Source organism: Argiope bruennichi, chromosome 2 (assembly GCF_947563725.1).
Source record: "Argiope bruennichi chromosome 2, qqArgBrue1.1, whole genome shotgun sequence".
NCBI classification, from domain to species: Eukaryota; Metazoa; Arthropoda; class Arachnida; order Araneae; family Araneidae; genus Argiope; species Argiope bruennichi.
The window spans coordinates 122,134,355-122,154,124 of NC_079152.1; the positions used below are offsets into that span (position 1 = coordinate 122,134,355).

Genomic DNA, 19,770 nt, shown 5'->3' on the forward strand with positions numbered 1-19,770 from the left:
GCTTATGCTGTATTTATGAAATTTAGAATTTGCAGCGCCGTTTATGTTTAGTTTAGAAACTGTTTTCTTTCTTTTTCTAAGTTTTGTTTATGAGAGAATACTCTACTTGATGTGTCTTTGAATCTTGAATTTATTTGTGGTGGTCTTTGGTTGTCTTGATCTGCTCGCTGTGTTGTGTTGAATTAGAGAAGAATAAAAAAAATTTTGATGGAAACTTCGCTTAGTAATTGCAAATGAAATGGAATGTCCCCATCTCAATAATCAAATTAAAATCGTTAAAACGGTGAAGAAAGATTCGTCATCAGAATGGCTGTGTTCTTGTAAGTATTTTTAAACGCAATATTTACAAAAATGTTAAATTTATACATGTGTGATAATTATTCTATACAATATCTATATTTCTTTTCGTTCATGTCACATGGGCTTTGATAGATCCCAAAGTCTTAAAAATTTTATTGTTATATCTCGTCTTTTTAATATTTCATTTGTTGAGATAATTATTGTCGGCTTTTATATTTTAAAGTATTTTTAATAAAAATTGATACTTATTATCATGTAATTTGTAGAAGTCTTTTATTAAGATTAAAATTTTAATTGATGAATTCTCATCTGTGATGTAAAATTATTTTAAAAATTTATATCATTATTATTATACTCATATAATTTTCTGATTGTGACAGTTTTTTTTTCTTCTCATAGTGAATTCCGAGTTCCTTTGTCTAAATTTTATAAAATTGCAGTAGCTATAAAAAAAATGAACTAAGATTTTATTTCCCACAATTTTTAATTACTAATTAATTCTATTTCTGCTGGAGCTGAAAAAAAAAAGAAAAGAATGTTTTATAACGATCTTGCGGTCTCTCAATTTAATCCTGTCAATGTGTATTCTTTCTTTTTAAAAAAAAAAAAAAAAATAGATGGTATTGACGAGTTTAAGGATCATTCTCTCCCTCTCTCTCTTTTTTTCCTTCCATTATATACTGATTTTAAAATGTGTAGATCTTTGCTATGTTAGAAGTACTTTTATTTCACATTTTTTTTGAATTTTTCCAATTTTCTCAAGAAAAGTAATATTATGTTAAATAGTATTATGCATATTTTTATAGTTATTCAGAAGGGGGGGATGTAGTTTTATATGCAATCTGCAACTTTTATGGACTGAAAATTTAGATTTGAAAAATGTTTCTTAGCAGATGTCTCATACTGTTGTGATATAAGCTTCTAATTTTTTTTTTATATACTGTCATAATTTCTATTATTGAAATATTTTTTATATGCACTGCTTGGTTATTATAAATTATTTAAGAAACATTGATACAGAATCAAATTGTAGAACAGATTATTTAATTAGAAACAATTCAGATTTTATTTATTATTTTTCAGAAATATGAAACAGCATATAAACAATGAGAAACAACAACAACAACAAAAAACTGAAATATCTTTAATTAACTGCATGAATTGTATAAAGGTATAAAGTGTCATATTTTTAAGTACACTTTAAAAATATATTTAATTCTACTGTGATACTTTGTAATTTTTTCACACTTAATTTCTTTGAGAGAGAAACTGTTGGTAGTTTTCTGTTACAAGAACTTTTCTTTTTAGAGAGGGCATCTTTTATTTTAAAAATTGTAGAATTGCTTAGTTTTCAAACCAACTGAATTATATAATGTACATTTTGATAAGATGAAAGCTGCTACTATAATTAGTAATAAATAAATAATTAATCTTTTGTGACTGTCTTAAGTTGATATTTATTCCAAGAATTCTTATTTTATATTTAACTGATAAATTTCATTTACTGATTTATTTTTTATTTAGATAATTTTTTTAAATTTATAATTTTTTTTTATTTTATAAATTTTTATATAATACCATGTATTAGAAATTATTTTGGAATGATTGTAATAATTAAAAACAATTTGATGAGGAACCTATACTTGTAACATAAAGCTAAAAAGGCAAATATGCAATTTACAAATGGTATTTCAAATTTCATTAAAAAATTATCTGTATGCTTTGGCACATTTTAAAATCCACGAAGCCAAAGAATTGAACCCAAAAATATTAAATAAATCTTTATTATGGAAACATGATTTATTTAAACTCAAAATTCCAAAGGTGCATTGTGTTTGTATGCAACATCTTTAAAGATTCTTATATATATATATATCTCAAAACAATTTGAGATTAAATAAGAAAATTCAGTTATTTCATATAAATATTTTTACTAAGATAATTATTCTTAAATTTGATTTATTTTATAAAAAAAATATAAGATGGACAACAACAATAAAGGGGGGAAAATATTCTTTATTATTTAGGTATATTATACCAAATTCAAAACTCTCTCATTTGAATACTTTATGCATGAAATCTTCATGACATATTGCTTCCATAAACTGAAGCATATCAAATATCTACTGGTATAAAATATGCATTAATGGGAAAAATTTTGACTTCAACTATTGATATCTATACTGAGATTCTAATATAGTTTTTTAATAATCAAAGTAACATGATTTTAAATGTTTATAAATTTCACGTTTCTATGGAAAGTAATTATCTTAATGAACTATATTTGAAACATAATTTTTATTTTTTAACATTTTTTATTCATTAAATGTTTCTATTTTTATGATTCCAAAATTCTTTGGACTAAGATAATTTTTAAAAGGAAGAAAACTACTTTTTATCAAAGACTAAATAAATCTTCTTTCAGTTATACAAATTCTTTTTAATTAATACTCCAAATGTTTTAGATTTTGATTTGATACAATATGCAGCTTCTGCATATTTATTATGTATTAAGTTTTTCTTAACAGAAGAAATATTATGGATTAATAATCAAATATGCATAAAGAGTTTTACTTAAAAAAAATATTCTTCATTTCAAATTGCAGAGTGTAATCTAACTTCAAAATAACAATAATTGTTATTAATAAAAAAATATATACAAAAAGGAAAAGATAAAAAGAAAGAAATATAAACTACTGTAGCAGTGCTAAAATTTAGTTAATTTTTGCTTTTTTTTTTTTTTTTTTTTTTGAGATGGGTGAAATCTATATGATGTTTTACAGATTTTGTTATTTTTTCACTTTTTTTTTTAATAATATATATGTATAAATAAATAATTCCTTATTTTTAAAGTAAATATAAAAAAAATTATATTAAACAGCTTGTTAGGAAATAATTATTCTTTCAAAAATAAGTACTAGTAATTACTGCAAAAATAACTTTACTTTTTACTGAGCAAAAAAAAAAAAAAAAAAAAAAAAAAAACAATGTGATTTAATATTTTAAATGTTTTTAACTTTTTTCTACTAATTTATATTAATCAAAGAAATGATTGTCATCATTTTTCAATAATCTTATTTAATGTTACAGATGCAGTTTTTCCCTCTCCCCCCCCTTTTCTTTTCTTTTTAATTAGTTGTGTCAAATTTTCTTTATTCTAGGAAAAGTTTTGTTAACCTGAAATAATTAAAGGAGTTATTTTAAATTTTAAGTTGTACCTTTCCCCTCCCGACCTGAAAGTCATTAATAAATTAATGGATGAAAAAATACTGTAGTAAAGGTTCATTTTTTTTTTTTTTTTTTTGTCTTGGGTTATTGTATCTGCCTAGGGTTCTTTCTTTTGTATTCTATTTGACCTGTTGCAAATATTTAGAAAAAGAAGAAACAAGAAGTGATTCTGATTTGTGAAAATGTATATCTATCTTTAGAAACGCCTTTTTTGCGTAGAAATACTTCTTAAAAAATGATCAATTGTTTATTATTTATATCTGCTGAAAAGGGATGTATGTAATGAAATCACAATCATGTTTAATGATTTCTAATCCTTTTTACTTATTTTTAATGGCATTACTGGTATAAGTTATATATGTATCTCTTCCAGGCCCTTCTCCTTTCTTGTAATTGATTTATTTATCTTTAAGAAATTGGAAACAGTTGAGCAGTTTTGTGCATTTCATTTTCAGATTGATAGCCACGAAACTATATATATATATATATATATATATATGAGTGTGTGTGTGTATGTATGTATGTATGTATAATTTATATTTGGAATAATTATTTTGTTACAATAATTTGCTGATCAATGTTAATTTTGGAAAATTAAGGTTTTACATATTTTATTAGAATGTAGTGAGAAAAATGTTAAAAAGTTTATATTTTTTATGCCTTTGAAATGAAAAAACTATTTTACAACTAATTGCATGTTTCATGCAGTTTTATTAATTGTTAAATTGCTCAAAACTCATAAATATAAAAATGTTTGTTAATTCTAATATCTTTAATCATTTTTTTTTTTATTATTACAAATCTAAGAAATTAAAATGTGATTTTTTTTTTACGTCTTTTAAATTCATATAGTGTTTTTTTGTGTGTGTTTTTTTTGGGGGGGGGGTTTGTTTTTAAGGTCCTCCTTTCTATCAAACCATAAATAAATCTGCTGAAAATCACAGGGATGTAGGTTATTAACTTTTTTCACTATACAACCATTATTTTGTTTAAATTGTGGAACTTTTATTCATTGGAATGTAAATTTTATTTTTTGCTCTAAAACTTAATTTCCTGTAGTCAAAAATACTCATTAAATAATAATAATAATAATAAATCAAACATGTATTTCCAAGAAAAAAATTAAATAATCTTATTGTAAGCAGCATTTTATTATATTTTTACTTTAAAGTTTTTTGATAACTTTTGTTTTAAATGTTTCACAGCATTTAAATAAAACTGTTAAATTATATTTACAGCTTGCCAAACGAATAAAAGTCCATGGATTTGCATTCATTGTGGAGTTGTGAATTGTGGAAGGTAATTGTTTTCATTGAATATATAAAATTTGTGGCAACATTAGAAAGTAGACTTTTTTGAAGTGTTAGAAGTAACATTTTGATCATTTCTTTTAAGTGCTGTGTAATGTCCTTTGTATAAAAATTAAAATAATAGTCCATATCTGAAAAGTATTTATATAGAGAAATGTTAAATGCCGGCATGACTTTGGTTTCAATGAATTATACTCCATAAACTTTATAAATATTTCTTTTTAATCTCTAATATTTTTTTCTCTCTCTCTTTCTGGGAATATACATTACTGAAAATTGGGAAGAAGGTTTTTTTTTTTTTTTTTTTTTTTTTGTAAAATGTTTAAACATGAATCTTGGATATTTATGGAATTCATTTTTTAGATATGTCAATGGACATGCTAAAGCACACTTTGAGGAGAATTCTGATCATATGATCTGTATGGATTGTGATAATTTTGCTGCTTATTGGTGAGTACTTTTAGTAATTATTCAAAAAATTACTGTTACCATTAACATTGTTTTCATTTTGGCATAATAAAATTTTAATTCCTTGTTTTAAGTGCATTTTTGTTTATCATTATTTCAAGTTAAATGTTCTCAGTGTTATTTTATTGAGATAATATATACTCCTTTTCAGTTATGTATGTGATGACTTTGTAGTTAATAACACTAAAGAACTGAACTCTTTACGTGAACGATTTCAATCTTCAAATGAGTAAGTTTTATGATTTGTTTATAATAATAATAATTCTTTTTTTACGTTAAAAAAATTAAACATTTTAAGATTGATAAAAAAAATTCATTATTGTATATTCTTATAAACACATTTCCTTATTAATTATTTTTTTTTCAATTTCGTCTTTTTAATAATAACTTCTATAATGGTGTCGTATAGATCAGAATGTGCTAAACCTGTGAAAAGACAAAGTATAATAGTTGAAGAAGAAGAGAACAAAAGGTGTAAAAGACATAAAAAGGTAATAAATGAAAAACATTATTTCATAATGACCCAATTTGCAATTAAATTCATTATTTATCCATGAAATTATATTAATATGATTCTTAATTATTGATTTTGGTTATATTTGCGAAGATTTTAAAATATATTGCTGTGAAAAGATTTTGAAGTTTAACACTTATTTACAGTTGATAGAATTTAAAGAATAATGATAAATAAACTTATAATAAAATATTTATTTTGTTAGTTTTATTAAAATTAAATATAAAATGGATTTTTTGAATTAAGTGTTTACTCTTAGAATATTTTGAAAATATTTTGTTTATTAGAAATAAGTGTGTACCTAGTAACTTTTTTTATATTTTCTGCAGTTTGTTACCATTTTTTGATTTTTTTTTCTTTCTTTAGGGTGTAAATAAAAAAAGCTATTGCAAGGCTCGAGTCTCTGGTCTTAGAAATTTAGGAAACACTTGTTTTATGAATGCTGTTTTACAGTCTTTAAGGTAAGTTTTAATGTCCATTAAATTATTTTAATATTTTTACTGCCATTTAGAATCGTTTTTAGGCATGATTTCATTTTGAAATTGTAATAAATTATATTAATTTTCACTTTATTTCATATATGTTTTTTTAAAATTATAATACATTATATATATTTAATTTAACTTTAATTCAGTTTTTTTTGTGTTATTTAATATATTCTTTTGAATATTTAAATAAATCTCAGCAATCAAATTTTAATGCTTTTTGTATATATTTGAATAATTTTATGTATAGATTATATTACTTGCATTGCTTAAATAGGATGCAGTAATGGGATAGTATAAATTATAGCTTATAAAATTATTTTATCATGCCAGAATTTTTTTTCAATTATTTTAACTCTATTATTCAAAATTTGATATTGGTGTGAGAAAGTCTTCTATCACCTTTAAATTGTTTCAATGATAATTTTCCTTTCATTGTCTTTCTAGCAACATCCAACAGTTTTCTTGTTATTTCAAGGAATTACCATCCTTAGAGTACAAAAATCATAAAAATGGAAAGAAAAATAATCATATCAAGAAGGATAACAGTGGTGCTGAAATGTAAGAATTATTAAAATATATTTCTTCGTTTTCAGAATACTTTGGACCATCTTAAGATCAAATAAAATGCTTATCTTATAGAAATGAAAATGAATTATGTTTATGATATTTGATAGGAAGAAATATACTGCATTTGGGCAAAACTATTTATTAAAGTTTAAGATATTTCAGTTGAATATATTTTTTTAAAAATTGATACTTAATTATTGTTTAAATAATTTCTAAAATAAGGAAAGAAAAACTCTTAGAAATTTGTAAAAAGTATTTCTGACATTTCCTAATTTTATTATTAGTATAATGTTTCCTGCAGCATATTTGACAATTCTAAATATATTTTATAAATAATACATACATAATAGTACAATAATACATAAATAGTACAATAATACTGAGGTACATAATATTTATAAATGTACCTCAGAATTTATAAATTATTGAGTGCCAAAATTAGCTGCTGCACTTATAAAATTAAAACTTTGTTTATTGATAATTTTTATACTGCATTATTTCCTTTTCATTAGTCATAAATGGTGAGATAAATGTTTTTTTTTTTTTTTCTCTCTTTCTTCTGTTATGTTTTGAATGTCTCAAAAAAAATATGCAACTAGATTTGGAATTGACAAGGAAATATTTTAAATTATAGAATTAAAATTGTAATTGGATTTATACAACAATACGATGATGGTTTTTGCCATAAGTGCATATTTACTTTTTTTACCAAAATTTTGTTTTATTTTATTTGCATAAAAATGTACTAAATGCTTTATTTTTAGCATTTCCGTTTCAAATTTATTGCATTAAATTTTATATTTATCTTTGTACTAGAAAATCTGACAATTAAATCTGTTCTTGATTATTTAAGGAAATTTAACTGTTTTGTTTTCAATTTTATTGATATTTTTGAAATTTTTTTAAAGGCTTTTGGCAGAGGAATTAAGAAAAACTCTTATTTCTCTAAGACAAGGAAGTAAAAGTGCTATTTCACCAGAGTCACTTTTTGCTGTAATTTGGAAAGTTGTCCCTAGATTTAGGTGAGTTATTTGTGCATAACAAAGCATTAATGATATTGCAAAGTTATTCTTATTGTATCAGATTTTTGAATGAAGGAATTTACTACTGAGATAATGTTGTTAGCAGTTTAAAAATTCAATTTATGCTTTAATTTGTTTTTAATATTTTTCTTATTTATAGTTTTTGATATACTTTTATGTCTTTCATATTTTATAATTTCAAACTAAACATCTTAATCATAATTTAATTTCTGTGGTACTATCAATTGCATTTGTATCCTTACAGTTAGTAATTTGAATATTTATTTTTATTATTATTATTATTGGAAGCGCTAGCTGTTTTTGAAAGCATTTTTTTAAAAATCAGAATTTTAGTTTATTAATATACATTTTCTTTTCTCATTAAGAATTCTGTATTTTTTAATGCATATTCTGAATGCTATTTATATTTTGAAGGCATTTTAGGCTCATTTTATGCACTAGTTATTTAAGTAATACATCATATGTTGAGTTTTATATTTATAATAATGTTGTCTACCAATCTAAAAATCTTACTAGACCACTTTCTTCCTGTAGAGGATATCAGCAACAAGATGCTCACGAATTTTTAAGATATATGCTAGACAGGCTTCATATGGAACTCCTTAATATTTTACCTTATCCAAAAGATAACAATGCATTTTTTATTGGAGCTAAGGGAAAAGCTACAATAGTAACAACAATATTTGGTGGTATTTTACAAAATGAAGTGACTTGTTTGGTGTGTGGCACAGAATCCAAGAAACATGATCCCTTCTTAGGTATTTAAAAAAATATATAATTCTATGTTTCTTTATTTCTTTTTGTTTGTTTATTTGCATAAAGTTATTTGAATAAATTGTATTTTTATTCTTGCTAAATATTTTTTATTTATTAAAATATTTTATCTATTCAATAACTGCTTCAAAGAAAAAAGGAAAAGCAGTGAGATGTTATTTGCTGATTGAAGTGGTTCAAGAGGAATGAATCCACTGAGAGGCAGTCAAGTTAATGATAATTTTTCTCATCCGACAAGTAATTTATCAAAAACTTCATAAGCAGAATTGAATAATTTAAATTCTTTATACTCCAGATCTTAAATTAGATGCCTTGATTCCTATTAAAAATTCTTGCTTCTAAGAACAAACAATCAAAATTAATATAGCTGTAGTCCATACCAAATCGATATTAAAAATTGAACGACAGAAGATATTAGGAAATTTATACTATCCATTATTTTTTTAAATATTATTCTTCAAACAATTCCAAATATGATTTTTTTTTTTTCATATGTGCTATTGAATTTATTTTCATTTTCAACAGATCTTGTGTAAATCTAATATCAAAAGAATAACTGCTCTTTCCAAATAAAATATTTATTGATTGTTTATAAAGTGTGAAAGGTTTATTTTTAGATTTTCTGTGTAAAACTTTCTTGAATGACTTACCGGTTTTATTTTATTCTAATTGTAAAATAGCATAACTACATTTTGTATAATAATTGAGGTGCGATTTCTATTCTATCAGAGAAGTGTTTAATTTCCAGTATGTTGCTCTGAGTGAAATTTGTACTTTTTTTTACACAAATGATTTATGATTAGATTCTTAGATTTTTCATTCACAATTATTTTGCAGTGAGTTATAAAAGATTGATAGAAAAGTTCTAAAATAATATTGCATCAGAAAAAATAATTAAAAAAATATTAATTAAAAAAATATTAATTAAAAAAATTTTTAGTTATTACAGAATATAAAAATTATTATATATTTAATTTAGCTTATTTATTGTTAATTAAAGCATGGAAATTGTTTATCCTTGTTTGGGACTGATTAGCAATGATAGCTTAAACTGGTTTTCCTTACTTTTAGAGAATGATAATCTCTGAATTAATTAAAGAATGCAGTTAAATACATTTAAATTGTTGTGAATTCAGGGAACGCATTAATGAAATTTAATACCAAATTAAATAGGATTATTAAGAAAGTGCCACATATGCATATTAAATCTTATTATTATTATTTTTTTTTTTCAGATCTTTCTTTAGACATTCCACAGCATGCTGTAATGAAGCCTGTTTCAAATAAATCAAAAGATGATGATCTACCTAGCATCCAGTTATTAGGCAAGTTTTTTTTTCCCCTAATTGTTTTGGTATGAAATGGAAACTTAATAGATTCTTTTATCAAGTTTGATGTATGTAACTTCCAATGAATGCATGTTTGTAATATTGTTGCCAGGGTTTTAAAAATTTGCTTTGTATGTACTGAAGCTTCATGACATCATGTGATGATACTGGTCAGCATATCTGCCTCCTATCTAACATTCTTGGTCTGGTTTTTGTCTCCACCTTCGTTCTGCTCTTTCTTCTCTTATGATTCCCATCCTTTTCTGCTACATGTTCAATTATTTTGTTATGAAAGAAACAAAATTCTTTGCAACCACTTAAAGCTTGAACTTTTTTTCTTTTATAAATCTATTACATATTTTTATTTCATAATTAAAATTTTGGATTTAAATTCATATTTTTAAAATTTCATTTATTTTGAGATTTCTGTTTAATTGGGGGTACTAAATATCTGCTGTGTTTCAGCAAAATTTAAGGAATCTTTTACAAGTTGAATAATTTTTTTCAATTATCCAAATAAGGAATATTTTTTATAGACATGTAAACATGTAGTAATAATTTTGCTCTTATATAAAATTGTAATTTTTTAATTTGAGTAATTTATTTTTAGATTGCCTAAGTAGTTTTACTGAATTAGAAGAATTAGCCGATAGTGAGTTATATCTTTGTCATAGTTGCAAATGTAAACAAAGGTCAACAAAAAGGTTTTGGATTCGACGCTTGCCTAATGTAAGTATGACTATTTTCTTATATACTTTTATTATTTATTGTAAGTTTTTTTTCTTTTCATATCATAATAGGAAATCATCCTTTAAAAACATTTTAAGACATCAGTTGTTGGAATTGAAACATTTAGTTGTAGAAATAAAGAAACTTTTTTTGCTAATTTACGTATTCTCTTTCCTCAGGTTCTATGCTTACATCTGAAAAGATTTAGATGGAATAATTTCTTTAGAACGAAATTAGACAACTATATTGATTTTCCTGTCCAAGGCCTAGATATGAATAAATTCATTCTTGTTAATAGGGTGAGTGAAAATTTTAGAAGCATTTAAAATTGTATGCTAGATTAATATGAAAAAAACTAAAATGATATTAAATAAAAGAAACTAAAATGATATTTAATTTGATATTCTTTGATTCTATGATAATTAGACGTAAGGGTTCTGATGTAATATACTGCTAAATATTTTTTCTGTCTGTTTCTTTTTTCATATGTAGCATTAATTATAGAACTTTATACTGTTTTTAATAATCCTTTAACTCTGCATTTTAAATTTGTATAAATTCTAGAAATTTAATTCATAGAACTTTTATTTATTTTTAGAATGTGAAATTACATTTATTTCAATGCTTATATGTAGATTTAGTTCAAATACAATGAATTTTCTTAAATGTATAAATTATTATAACTTGCTTTTGCTTATCCTTTATTTTTTTACTGCATTTTAATTATATTTTACAGATATTTTATGTAAAGAATATATCTGTAAAAATATATAAATCCCTCAAATTTTGTTTTAAAATGTTGATATAAATTTCTTTTTTCTTTTTTTCTTTTCCTTTAAAAAAATGACAATGCCTTCATTGTATTGACATGCAATTTTTTTATTGGACCCAATTCACATCTCAGCTCTTGTATTTAGTAGGTCATGATGCTGAAATATCTATTCCATTTTAGGAGAATGCATATACTAAGAAATATCAGCATACAGTATTACCTACTTGATTGTTTCTCTTTTTTATTATTATATAACAATTTGCTTTAGATCTGTGTTGTCTTACTAATTCAATTAAGAATCTATAAAACACTTGAAGTGTGTGGGTTATATGTAATTTTTGTGTCAAATTTTAATGGCTTTGAATTATTTAATGCTAACTTATAAGTATGAGATGTGATAATTTGATTCCCATATAATACACAGACTTGGCAGTTAAAGGGTTTAATATCTTCAAAAATTGCTAATTCACTTTTTTATATTTCTTAGTAATTGGATATAGTTGTATTGCATTGTCAGATTGCTAAATATGGGTACTTTAAAAATGATTTTATCTGATAAACTGTGTGGTCACAATGTCTTTCTTTAATTGCAAACTATCATTATTTGCTTATGATTGTTTTGATATACTGCAAAGGATCTTTATAAAGTTTTTATAAAACCACTTGCATCAATAAATTTCAGTGTGAGCACCTTTGGTAATTCAAAGGATGTTAAAGCAGTATTCTATTTCTGGTAAAAGTATTTTCCTACATTTTGAATATCATACTAGAAATAGCTTCTGTGATCCTAATTTTGAGAATATTTATATCCAACTACCATTGCAAACATTTCATCTTTTATATAATCCTAAAAATGGCATTGAACAGTTTTGAATCTAATATATTTTAAAAAGTTATAAATTCTCACTTTGTATACAATCCCTCAATCATATTTAGTAAAATATTCTTGATACTGTTACATATAAAAATAATTTTTTTTTCTTTTGTAACTATAATTGATCAAGTTATAAAACTTTGAAAAATCACTACTTTAGATGCTAATTTTTAGGTCTCACAGAAATCTAAATGGATTGTTTGCAGATTGAAATTGTGTATTGTTGCATTATTTTTTCGAATAAAAATGTGGCCTCCATTTCTATAATTCAGTGGATCCTCCCCCCCCCCCCACCCATTATGTATTTTAGAGTATCAGCAAATTTTTTCTAAATATGATTGATAGAACCTGGGAATACAATTATTGATGCAAACAACATAAAATATAATTATTTCCATCGTTTAAGGCATTTTTCCAATTAGAACTGTAAGTCTATCTTTAGCGGTTTAGAAATTAGCTACTGAGCCACAATAAAAGATGACACCTAGTATGCATATTTATATAATAGAGGTTGTCCTCAAAAAGTTTTTTGTCCTGAAAAATTTTCTGTATTCTGAATGTAAAAATTGTCCTTAAATTGCATCTTTTATTTCTTGAAACTCCTAACATTTGTATGCAGAACTTACTGATCATCAACCTGCAAAAACTAGTAAGATATAAAGTGTACATAGTTTTTTCCCCCTTACCATTAATTTAAATTTAAAAGTTTAGTTTTTCAAGTTAAAAAAACTTTAGACATTTTTTTTAAAAAGCCGAGATAACATTCTCAGACTTGGGATTATTTTCATCTTGATACCTTGAAAGTTTTAGTCAGAAATGTACATCCTTGTAAATTTGCTTATATCTGCAGTTGGCGGTATCTTTATCAACTACCTATCCATAATAGAGATGAAGAAAATAAGCAAGAAAATTATTTAAAAAATAGTAAGTAACCCAGACTATTTTAAAACTATGACTAAATTGAATGCTTATAGCAAAACAAAAACAACTATTAAATAGACAAAATTTAGAAATGTAAGCTTAAGCTAAAATGAAGTGGCAGATTGTAGCAACAGACAATTCAACAGATATATCATGTGCCATAAAACGGTTCTTAATAAACATCATCTGCATGTTGAGACAGTACCTTTCTTTCTACATTTCTTGTCAATTCACATATTAGGCACCACCAAAAATTAACTCATGGCCGATAGTTTGAGAATCCTTCTTCTAGTATATTTAACAACAACAACAAAAAAAAGCTTATTTTTATATTGTGCAATGTTGATTTAAAAAGAAAATGAATTGGAAATTCAATATTTTATAATTTTCTTACTTTTTCAGCATGAAACTAGAGGAACATCTAATGGTAGTACTCTGTATGATTTAGCTGCTGTGATAGTCCACCATGGCTCAGGGTTGGTTTCATATATTTTGTATTAATATTTATTATAATATCTATATTCTTTGTTCATCCTTTTTTTGAAACTGAGTTAATGTATAATAATTTCATTATCTTTAAATTACATTTTAAGATCAGATTATTGTCTTAATGAGCAGAGTTTGATGCTTTGGTAATTTTTAAAGAAGAATTGAACATGGCAGAAAACAATCTAATGAATGAATTACGTAGGTAGAATTTGAGTGTTGTGTGAGCATTTTTGAAAAATGAAAAATATTGATTTTGGATCATAATCCTTTTGAAATCATATTAATGTTAATGAAACTGCACATTAGAAATTATTTAATGATTATTTTAATTAACGACTAGCATGATTATTGGAATGAAAAAAAAATGTGAATTCTCATACTTAAAAAGAAGGAAATATTAAAAATCTGACAAAAAATGTTAATAAAGATAAATATTTTAATATATTTTCCTCTTTCCTAATTCAATATTGAATTACAATATAACATTTTTTTTTTTTTTTTTTTTTTTTTTTTACAGTGCTGGATCAGGCCATTATACAGCCTATGCAACTCATGATGGTAATAATTTTGATTAGAACATTGTCAGTTTATAAATTAATGCAAAATGTTATTTTTTGCCTATTTAAATGTACATTACTGTATGTGTATGATTTATTTATTAATAATAAAAATACTCTTAAAAATTAATAGTTTCATGTTATTATACTTCATCTGGTTCCTTTAATAATAAGTAAGAAACTTCTTTCTATTTATACAGTTTGGTTTTACTTGTTTCATTTTTGTAAAGGTGGAATTTAGTAATTGCTTTTTCATTCATTTCCTAATGTGCTTTAGCTGTGAAATTTTGTATGTTTATATATTATTGATGATACTATAAAATATTAACATTTCCAGAATTGTATTATTCTTTAATTGCTAAATTTAACTAAATTTTATCCCATACCAGTGCTACGACTTGGTAGTGAATATGAATAAAAAATGATTACCTGATATAATAATAATAAATTATGTTATAAAAATTATTAAGTTGAAAATAAAAAAAAAGTTTAGTAATAAAATTTTTCTGGAGAATTGTTTTTATATTTTCATATGTATTTTTTTATAGTTGAGAACAAATTCCCAATTTATTAGTAAACTTGTTTTTGTGTATAAGTGACTACTTTAATTTTATCTTGTATTTGATTATACATTATGTTTTTTGTAGGATGTTGGCATCATTTTAATGACAGTTCTGTGACTGTGACTGATGTGAATACTGTTGCCAGCTGCAAGGCTTACATTCTGTTCTACATTCGTAGAGAGCTGAATTTGACACCTTTCAGTGTCTAGAGCCATCCCATTTTTTTTTTTTTTCTTATGCGATAGACTCCTGGTGTATAAAAACATTATTCTACTGATGTTTGTGGATACATCAAGAAAGCCTTTTTTAAATGGAGTTAATAAAAGTAATCCATGAGTGCGACTGGTTTAAACATCAAGAATATGGGAAATGATTGCTGCCTGTATATCAATGATGGGAAAAGTAAAACACATACCATGATTGTCTTTACAGTTCTTAAGTATTGAAAGTGCTAAATATTGTTAGCATACCTGGAATTGTGTGTCAAAAGATGTGTTTAAGAAAATAAGCTTTCCCCTTTTCCTCCCTTGCCTTGCTAATGAAACCAATAATCTTCTGTACCTGCAGGCTATCTTGAATAGTGTACATTTAAACAAAAACTGACATGGATACTTCTCTCTGTCATTAAGTTATTGAAATTTGTGATGAAGAATGTCGTGCATGTTTTGTTAAATGATATTTTGGGCCGGTATTAGTAAGATTTATTAGACTTGCTATGGATATGCCACTTATTAAGTTTTACAACAGTTAACAAGAAATATTTGGCAATATTTCTCATTATTTTAAACCTTTAATTCAAACCTTAAAAATGAAAAAAAAAAAATCACATTTAAAGTTAAAATTTTTAAATAAAAGCAGAAACATACTAATGTTTTAAAAGTAAAAATTTTATCTCTTCCCAAATATTTTAATTCAAATCTTAATATAATTTCTTTTAGTATTCTGAGTGAAATAAAATTATCAGTGTCATATGAAAGCACTTTAAATTTAGATTTCAAAAAATGTCAATCAGTTCCATATCTGACGAATTTATTACTTTAAATCATATATTTATTATAAATTTAAAAAGCATTTAAATTTTTGTCTTCTTTTGTAATTTTTTCTAATGAGATGCAAGGTGTATTGTTTGATTTAGTGAAAACTAAAACAAAATTTTATTATATGCATTTATTGATACATTTTTAAGCGCATTTTCGACAGGACTATTTTCATATGGTTCTATCAAATATGTATATATGTTTGTTTCCTTCCATGTGTATGTTCTGCTATAATTTATGTGTACCTCAAGTAAAATGGAGAATTATTCTTGCATGAACCTGAGTCTTCCTGTGTACAAATATTTCCTTGAAACAGCAAATGGCAGCATTGAAACTACATATTTTTTTATTAAATTCATCTAAGTTAAATGATGATTATCTGACCATTTTTCTTTTCATTTGTAAGGCATTAAAACTATATGTGTTTTCATAAGGTATTCATTTGTACTTAAAATGGCATTTTGTTTTTGAAATAAAAACAATAATTGAATAAATCTGAAAATTACAGAAGAAGGTGACATTCTGTACAATTTAAACATGAAAAAATTTTCTTTTTTGTGGTTGTGAAAATAATCAAAAGGTCTTATTAACACATATTAAATGTATTATTTATTTTGTTACATATTTCTGGAAATATTATTTTTTTAGACCAAATTTTATTTTTAGAGCATGAACTTCATTGTTTTATTTGTATTTTTATTACAGTTGTAAGTTTTTGACCTTTAATGAAAAAAATATAAACCGTAATATTTTCATGCAGTGAAATATAGTGCATTTAAGCTGTCTTAACTCATTCCATCGATCTTATTGGTGATTTTTTTCTTAAAAAAGAATTGATGTCGCATTTGCATTCCATTTACTTTTTGGGTTAAAACAGAATTTCATGCTGTATATCAACTGTTTTGATAGAGAAGTTTATAATTATTATTTGTAGTTATTTTTGTGAAGCATTATGCAAGCATTACTTATAAAAGTTTAAGATATAAATTTCAATAAAAAGTTTAATTTTGCAAATATATTAAGAGGAATGTCAGATAATCAATTTTACACTTAGTGAATGTACTTTTCATATTTGTGTGTCTGTGCTTATTTGTAGCATTGTAACATGCATGTTTCATTTTTTAAATAAACCATGCTGATATGTTAAAAAGTTTCAATAAAAATGTTGAATTAAAAGTTACTTATGTCCTTTCTGAGTTTGCCCTCCTGTAATAGCATGACATTTTATGACCAATTGGCTTTCAGGATCAATAGTATGATTGATATAGAAACTCAGGCTTTGCAAAAATATGTGTATAAAGAAAAAAAATTTAAAAAAAGGAATTATTTTTCATATAAAAATAAATAGTACAAAACCTAAGTGTGATAAATATTGTATTAAAAATAACCTATATCTAGTTTTTTCCTGTCTATGTTTTTAAATATTGCAGCATGTAAATACATAAATATTGCATGTTTCACAGTTTATTTTAGAAATTGTAATTTCAAAATATACATTTAAAATAGATATAATGTACTCAATAAATTTTCAGTGTTACTAATTTCAAACAATGGCATTTCGAATGAATTACTAAATAAATGGAATTAAAATTAATGCATTAAAAAATTTAAACTTTTCAAAATACTAAATGCTATTAATATAAAATAATATCAATAGTTAATAATCATGGAATCTGGAAAAATAAATTTATTTGTATTAAAACCAAAGGGGTGGGAAATTGTTATCATAAAATCTTTAGGAAAGTTTTAAACAACTAATTTAGTTTTTTTCTTTTTTAAAATCAATAAATTGGAACTGCAACTATATTTTTTCTTATTATATTCAATAGGCAATTTAATTACAAAATTTGCAATAAATATATATTTTTTTCATGCAGTAAGGAACCTTGATATTCATAAAGGTATAAATATTTACTGTTGTTTAAATGCTTTAAGTAAGAATGAAATATTTTTCTTTAAAACAATAATATTAGTATATGTAAACAAAACAGTCCCTTTAATTAGAAAATTGAATTCTTTAAAATTGAGACTGATAGATAAAGAAACATTTATATTTCATTCTGCTTATTTCATAATATAATGGGAATGATTTTTCAGTATGCAATTAATTGTTGTTTTTATCAGATAATGAAAAAAATTTCCCAGTCATATATTCTTAAGATAAATATTATATCTATAAATCGTGTAAAAACTTGTTTCTGGAAATTGAGTTTTAGCATTCACTATTTTAGAAATTGAAAAATTAATAGCGAAAAATTATTTAATCGGTTGATAGATTCAAAAGCACAAACAGAATTAGAGATTTATTTAAATAGTACAATCTTAATTTACAGTATTAGTTTTTTCCCCCTTCTAAAATCTTAATTTCTCCACGAATTTTAATTAACTCTTATAAATTAACATTTATTTAAAATTAGGTTATTTAAATAAATGATTTATTTATGTGCATTTTGTTTGTACTTAATCTGATTGTTTTTCACAATCATCATTAACTTAATTCTAATAGCAGGCAAAAGTATTTTGAATTTTTGAAATTTTTTGAATCATGAAAATTTTTGTTTAAATTTATATTTAGTAAGTACAAAGAAAAATATCCAATTTATTTTAAGACAATATTTTTTATTCTTTAAAAAAAATATTGTATATACTGTTATTCATTTAAGTGATGAATTGTATTCATTTTCTTATGTACACACAGCAACATATTTTTTGTTATGATTTTTACTCTTGCACAGTTTTAAAAGTGTATGTATGTGTGTGTATATTTATAAAAAAACATTCATGCAAATGATTAACTTTTGAATAGGCATGTATGTAATGTAATGTTCTTAAATTGTTGACTTTAATTTTCCATAAAATGTGGCATAATGAAGTTGAAAAGCCCGATTTCTATTTCTTGCAAATCATTAAACGAGTTTTTTAATGAAAAAAAATTATATTTTTATCAATAGTAATGTAAGTAGTTGTTCTCATTTTTTACTGATTAGAGGTCTGTAATTCTTTATGCATACTTGGTTTTTACACAAACATATATTTCAGTAATACATAAATATCATTTAAGAGTTTTTTTTTTCAAAATTGAAACTAATTTCACCTAAGAAAATCTAAATATTTCTCATTTTTAAAAAAGCTCAATCACATAATGACCATATTGCTATTTGAAGATAGTTTTTAGCTCAAATTAAAAATTTAGATGAAATATTTTAAAGACATTACAATAGTAACAGTAATCTTTTTTAGAATTTTTCTTCATTAATTTTTAAGCAAGAAATGGTTTTGTGATTCTCATTGTTTGTAACACTAGTCAAGCAGTTTTAAATATTTTTTTCTCATTTATACACAATTAAGACCCCGAAGAGTATTTTAGTGAATTTATTGTAGGGACAAATTAAAATTTTATTTATTCTAAAAGTGAAAAAAAAAAAATGTTTTTAATACTTTGGTTATATGCAGCTCATATTACATCAGTAAAATGTATTTTATTTGAAAATCTGAACAATTAAAAATATTTATTTATCAAACAGAATACAGTACTATAACAAGTGTACAGTGATTAGATAAGAATTTATACCAATTAAAAGTTTTAAATTTATTAAACTTTATTATTAAATTTGTTTAAAGTAACATACTAATTTTTAAAATAGTAGGTGAGAGATCCAAAACTGTACATTGTAAAAAATTAAAACTTAAATTGTTAATTTACCACTGAAGTAGATTTTGAGTTGTATAAAGATTGATATAAAGATTTTTTTTTTTTTTACAATATTAACATTAAAATATTTTTCTATTTAAAAAAAATTTCAATAGT

The 19,770-nt window shown here is 23.7% G+C and overlaps 1 protein-coding gene across 1 annotated transcript; it reads left to right on the plus strand.

Annotated features, from left to right (window-relative positions):
• The first annotated feature begins 129 nt into the window (after positions 1-129).
• Positions 130-17,409, plus strand: LOC129961848 (ubiquitin carboxyl-terminal hydrolase 3-like). The gene is made up of 15 exons (XM_056075439.1): positions 130-320; positions 4,767-4,827; positions 5,202-5,288; positions 5,458-5,535; positions 5,716-5,797; positions 6,187-6,281; positions 6,753-6,866; positions 7,784-7,897; positions 8,453-8,676; positions 9,928-10,017; positions 10,631-10,749; positions 10,929-11,048; positions 13,719-13,792; positions 14,323-14,363; positions 15,010-17,409. Exons 1-15 carry the CDS (start codon positions 239-241, stop codon positions 15,132-15,134), a joined length of 1,506 nt encoding a protein of 501 aa, XP_055931414.1. The 5' UTR covers positions 130-238; the 3' UTR covers positions 15,135-17,409.
• Positions 17,410-19,770: the final 2,361 nt, after the last annotated feature.

Coding starts and splice junctions, on each gene's coding strand:
- LOC129961848 (XM_056075439.1), top strand. CDS start 239: ATGGAATGTCCCCATCTCAATAATCAAATTAAAATCGTTAAAACGGTG. Junction 7,898..8,452: donor AAAGTTGTCCCTAGATTTAG/GTGAGTTATTTG, acceptor TTCTTCCTGTAG/AGGATATCAGCAACAAGATG. Junction 13,793..14,322: donor ATAGTCCACCATGGCTCAGG/GTTGGTTTCATA, acceptor TTTTTTTTACAG/TGCTGGATCAGGCCATTATA.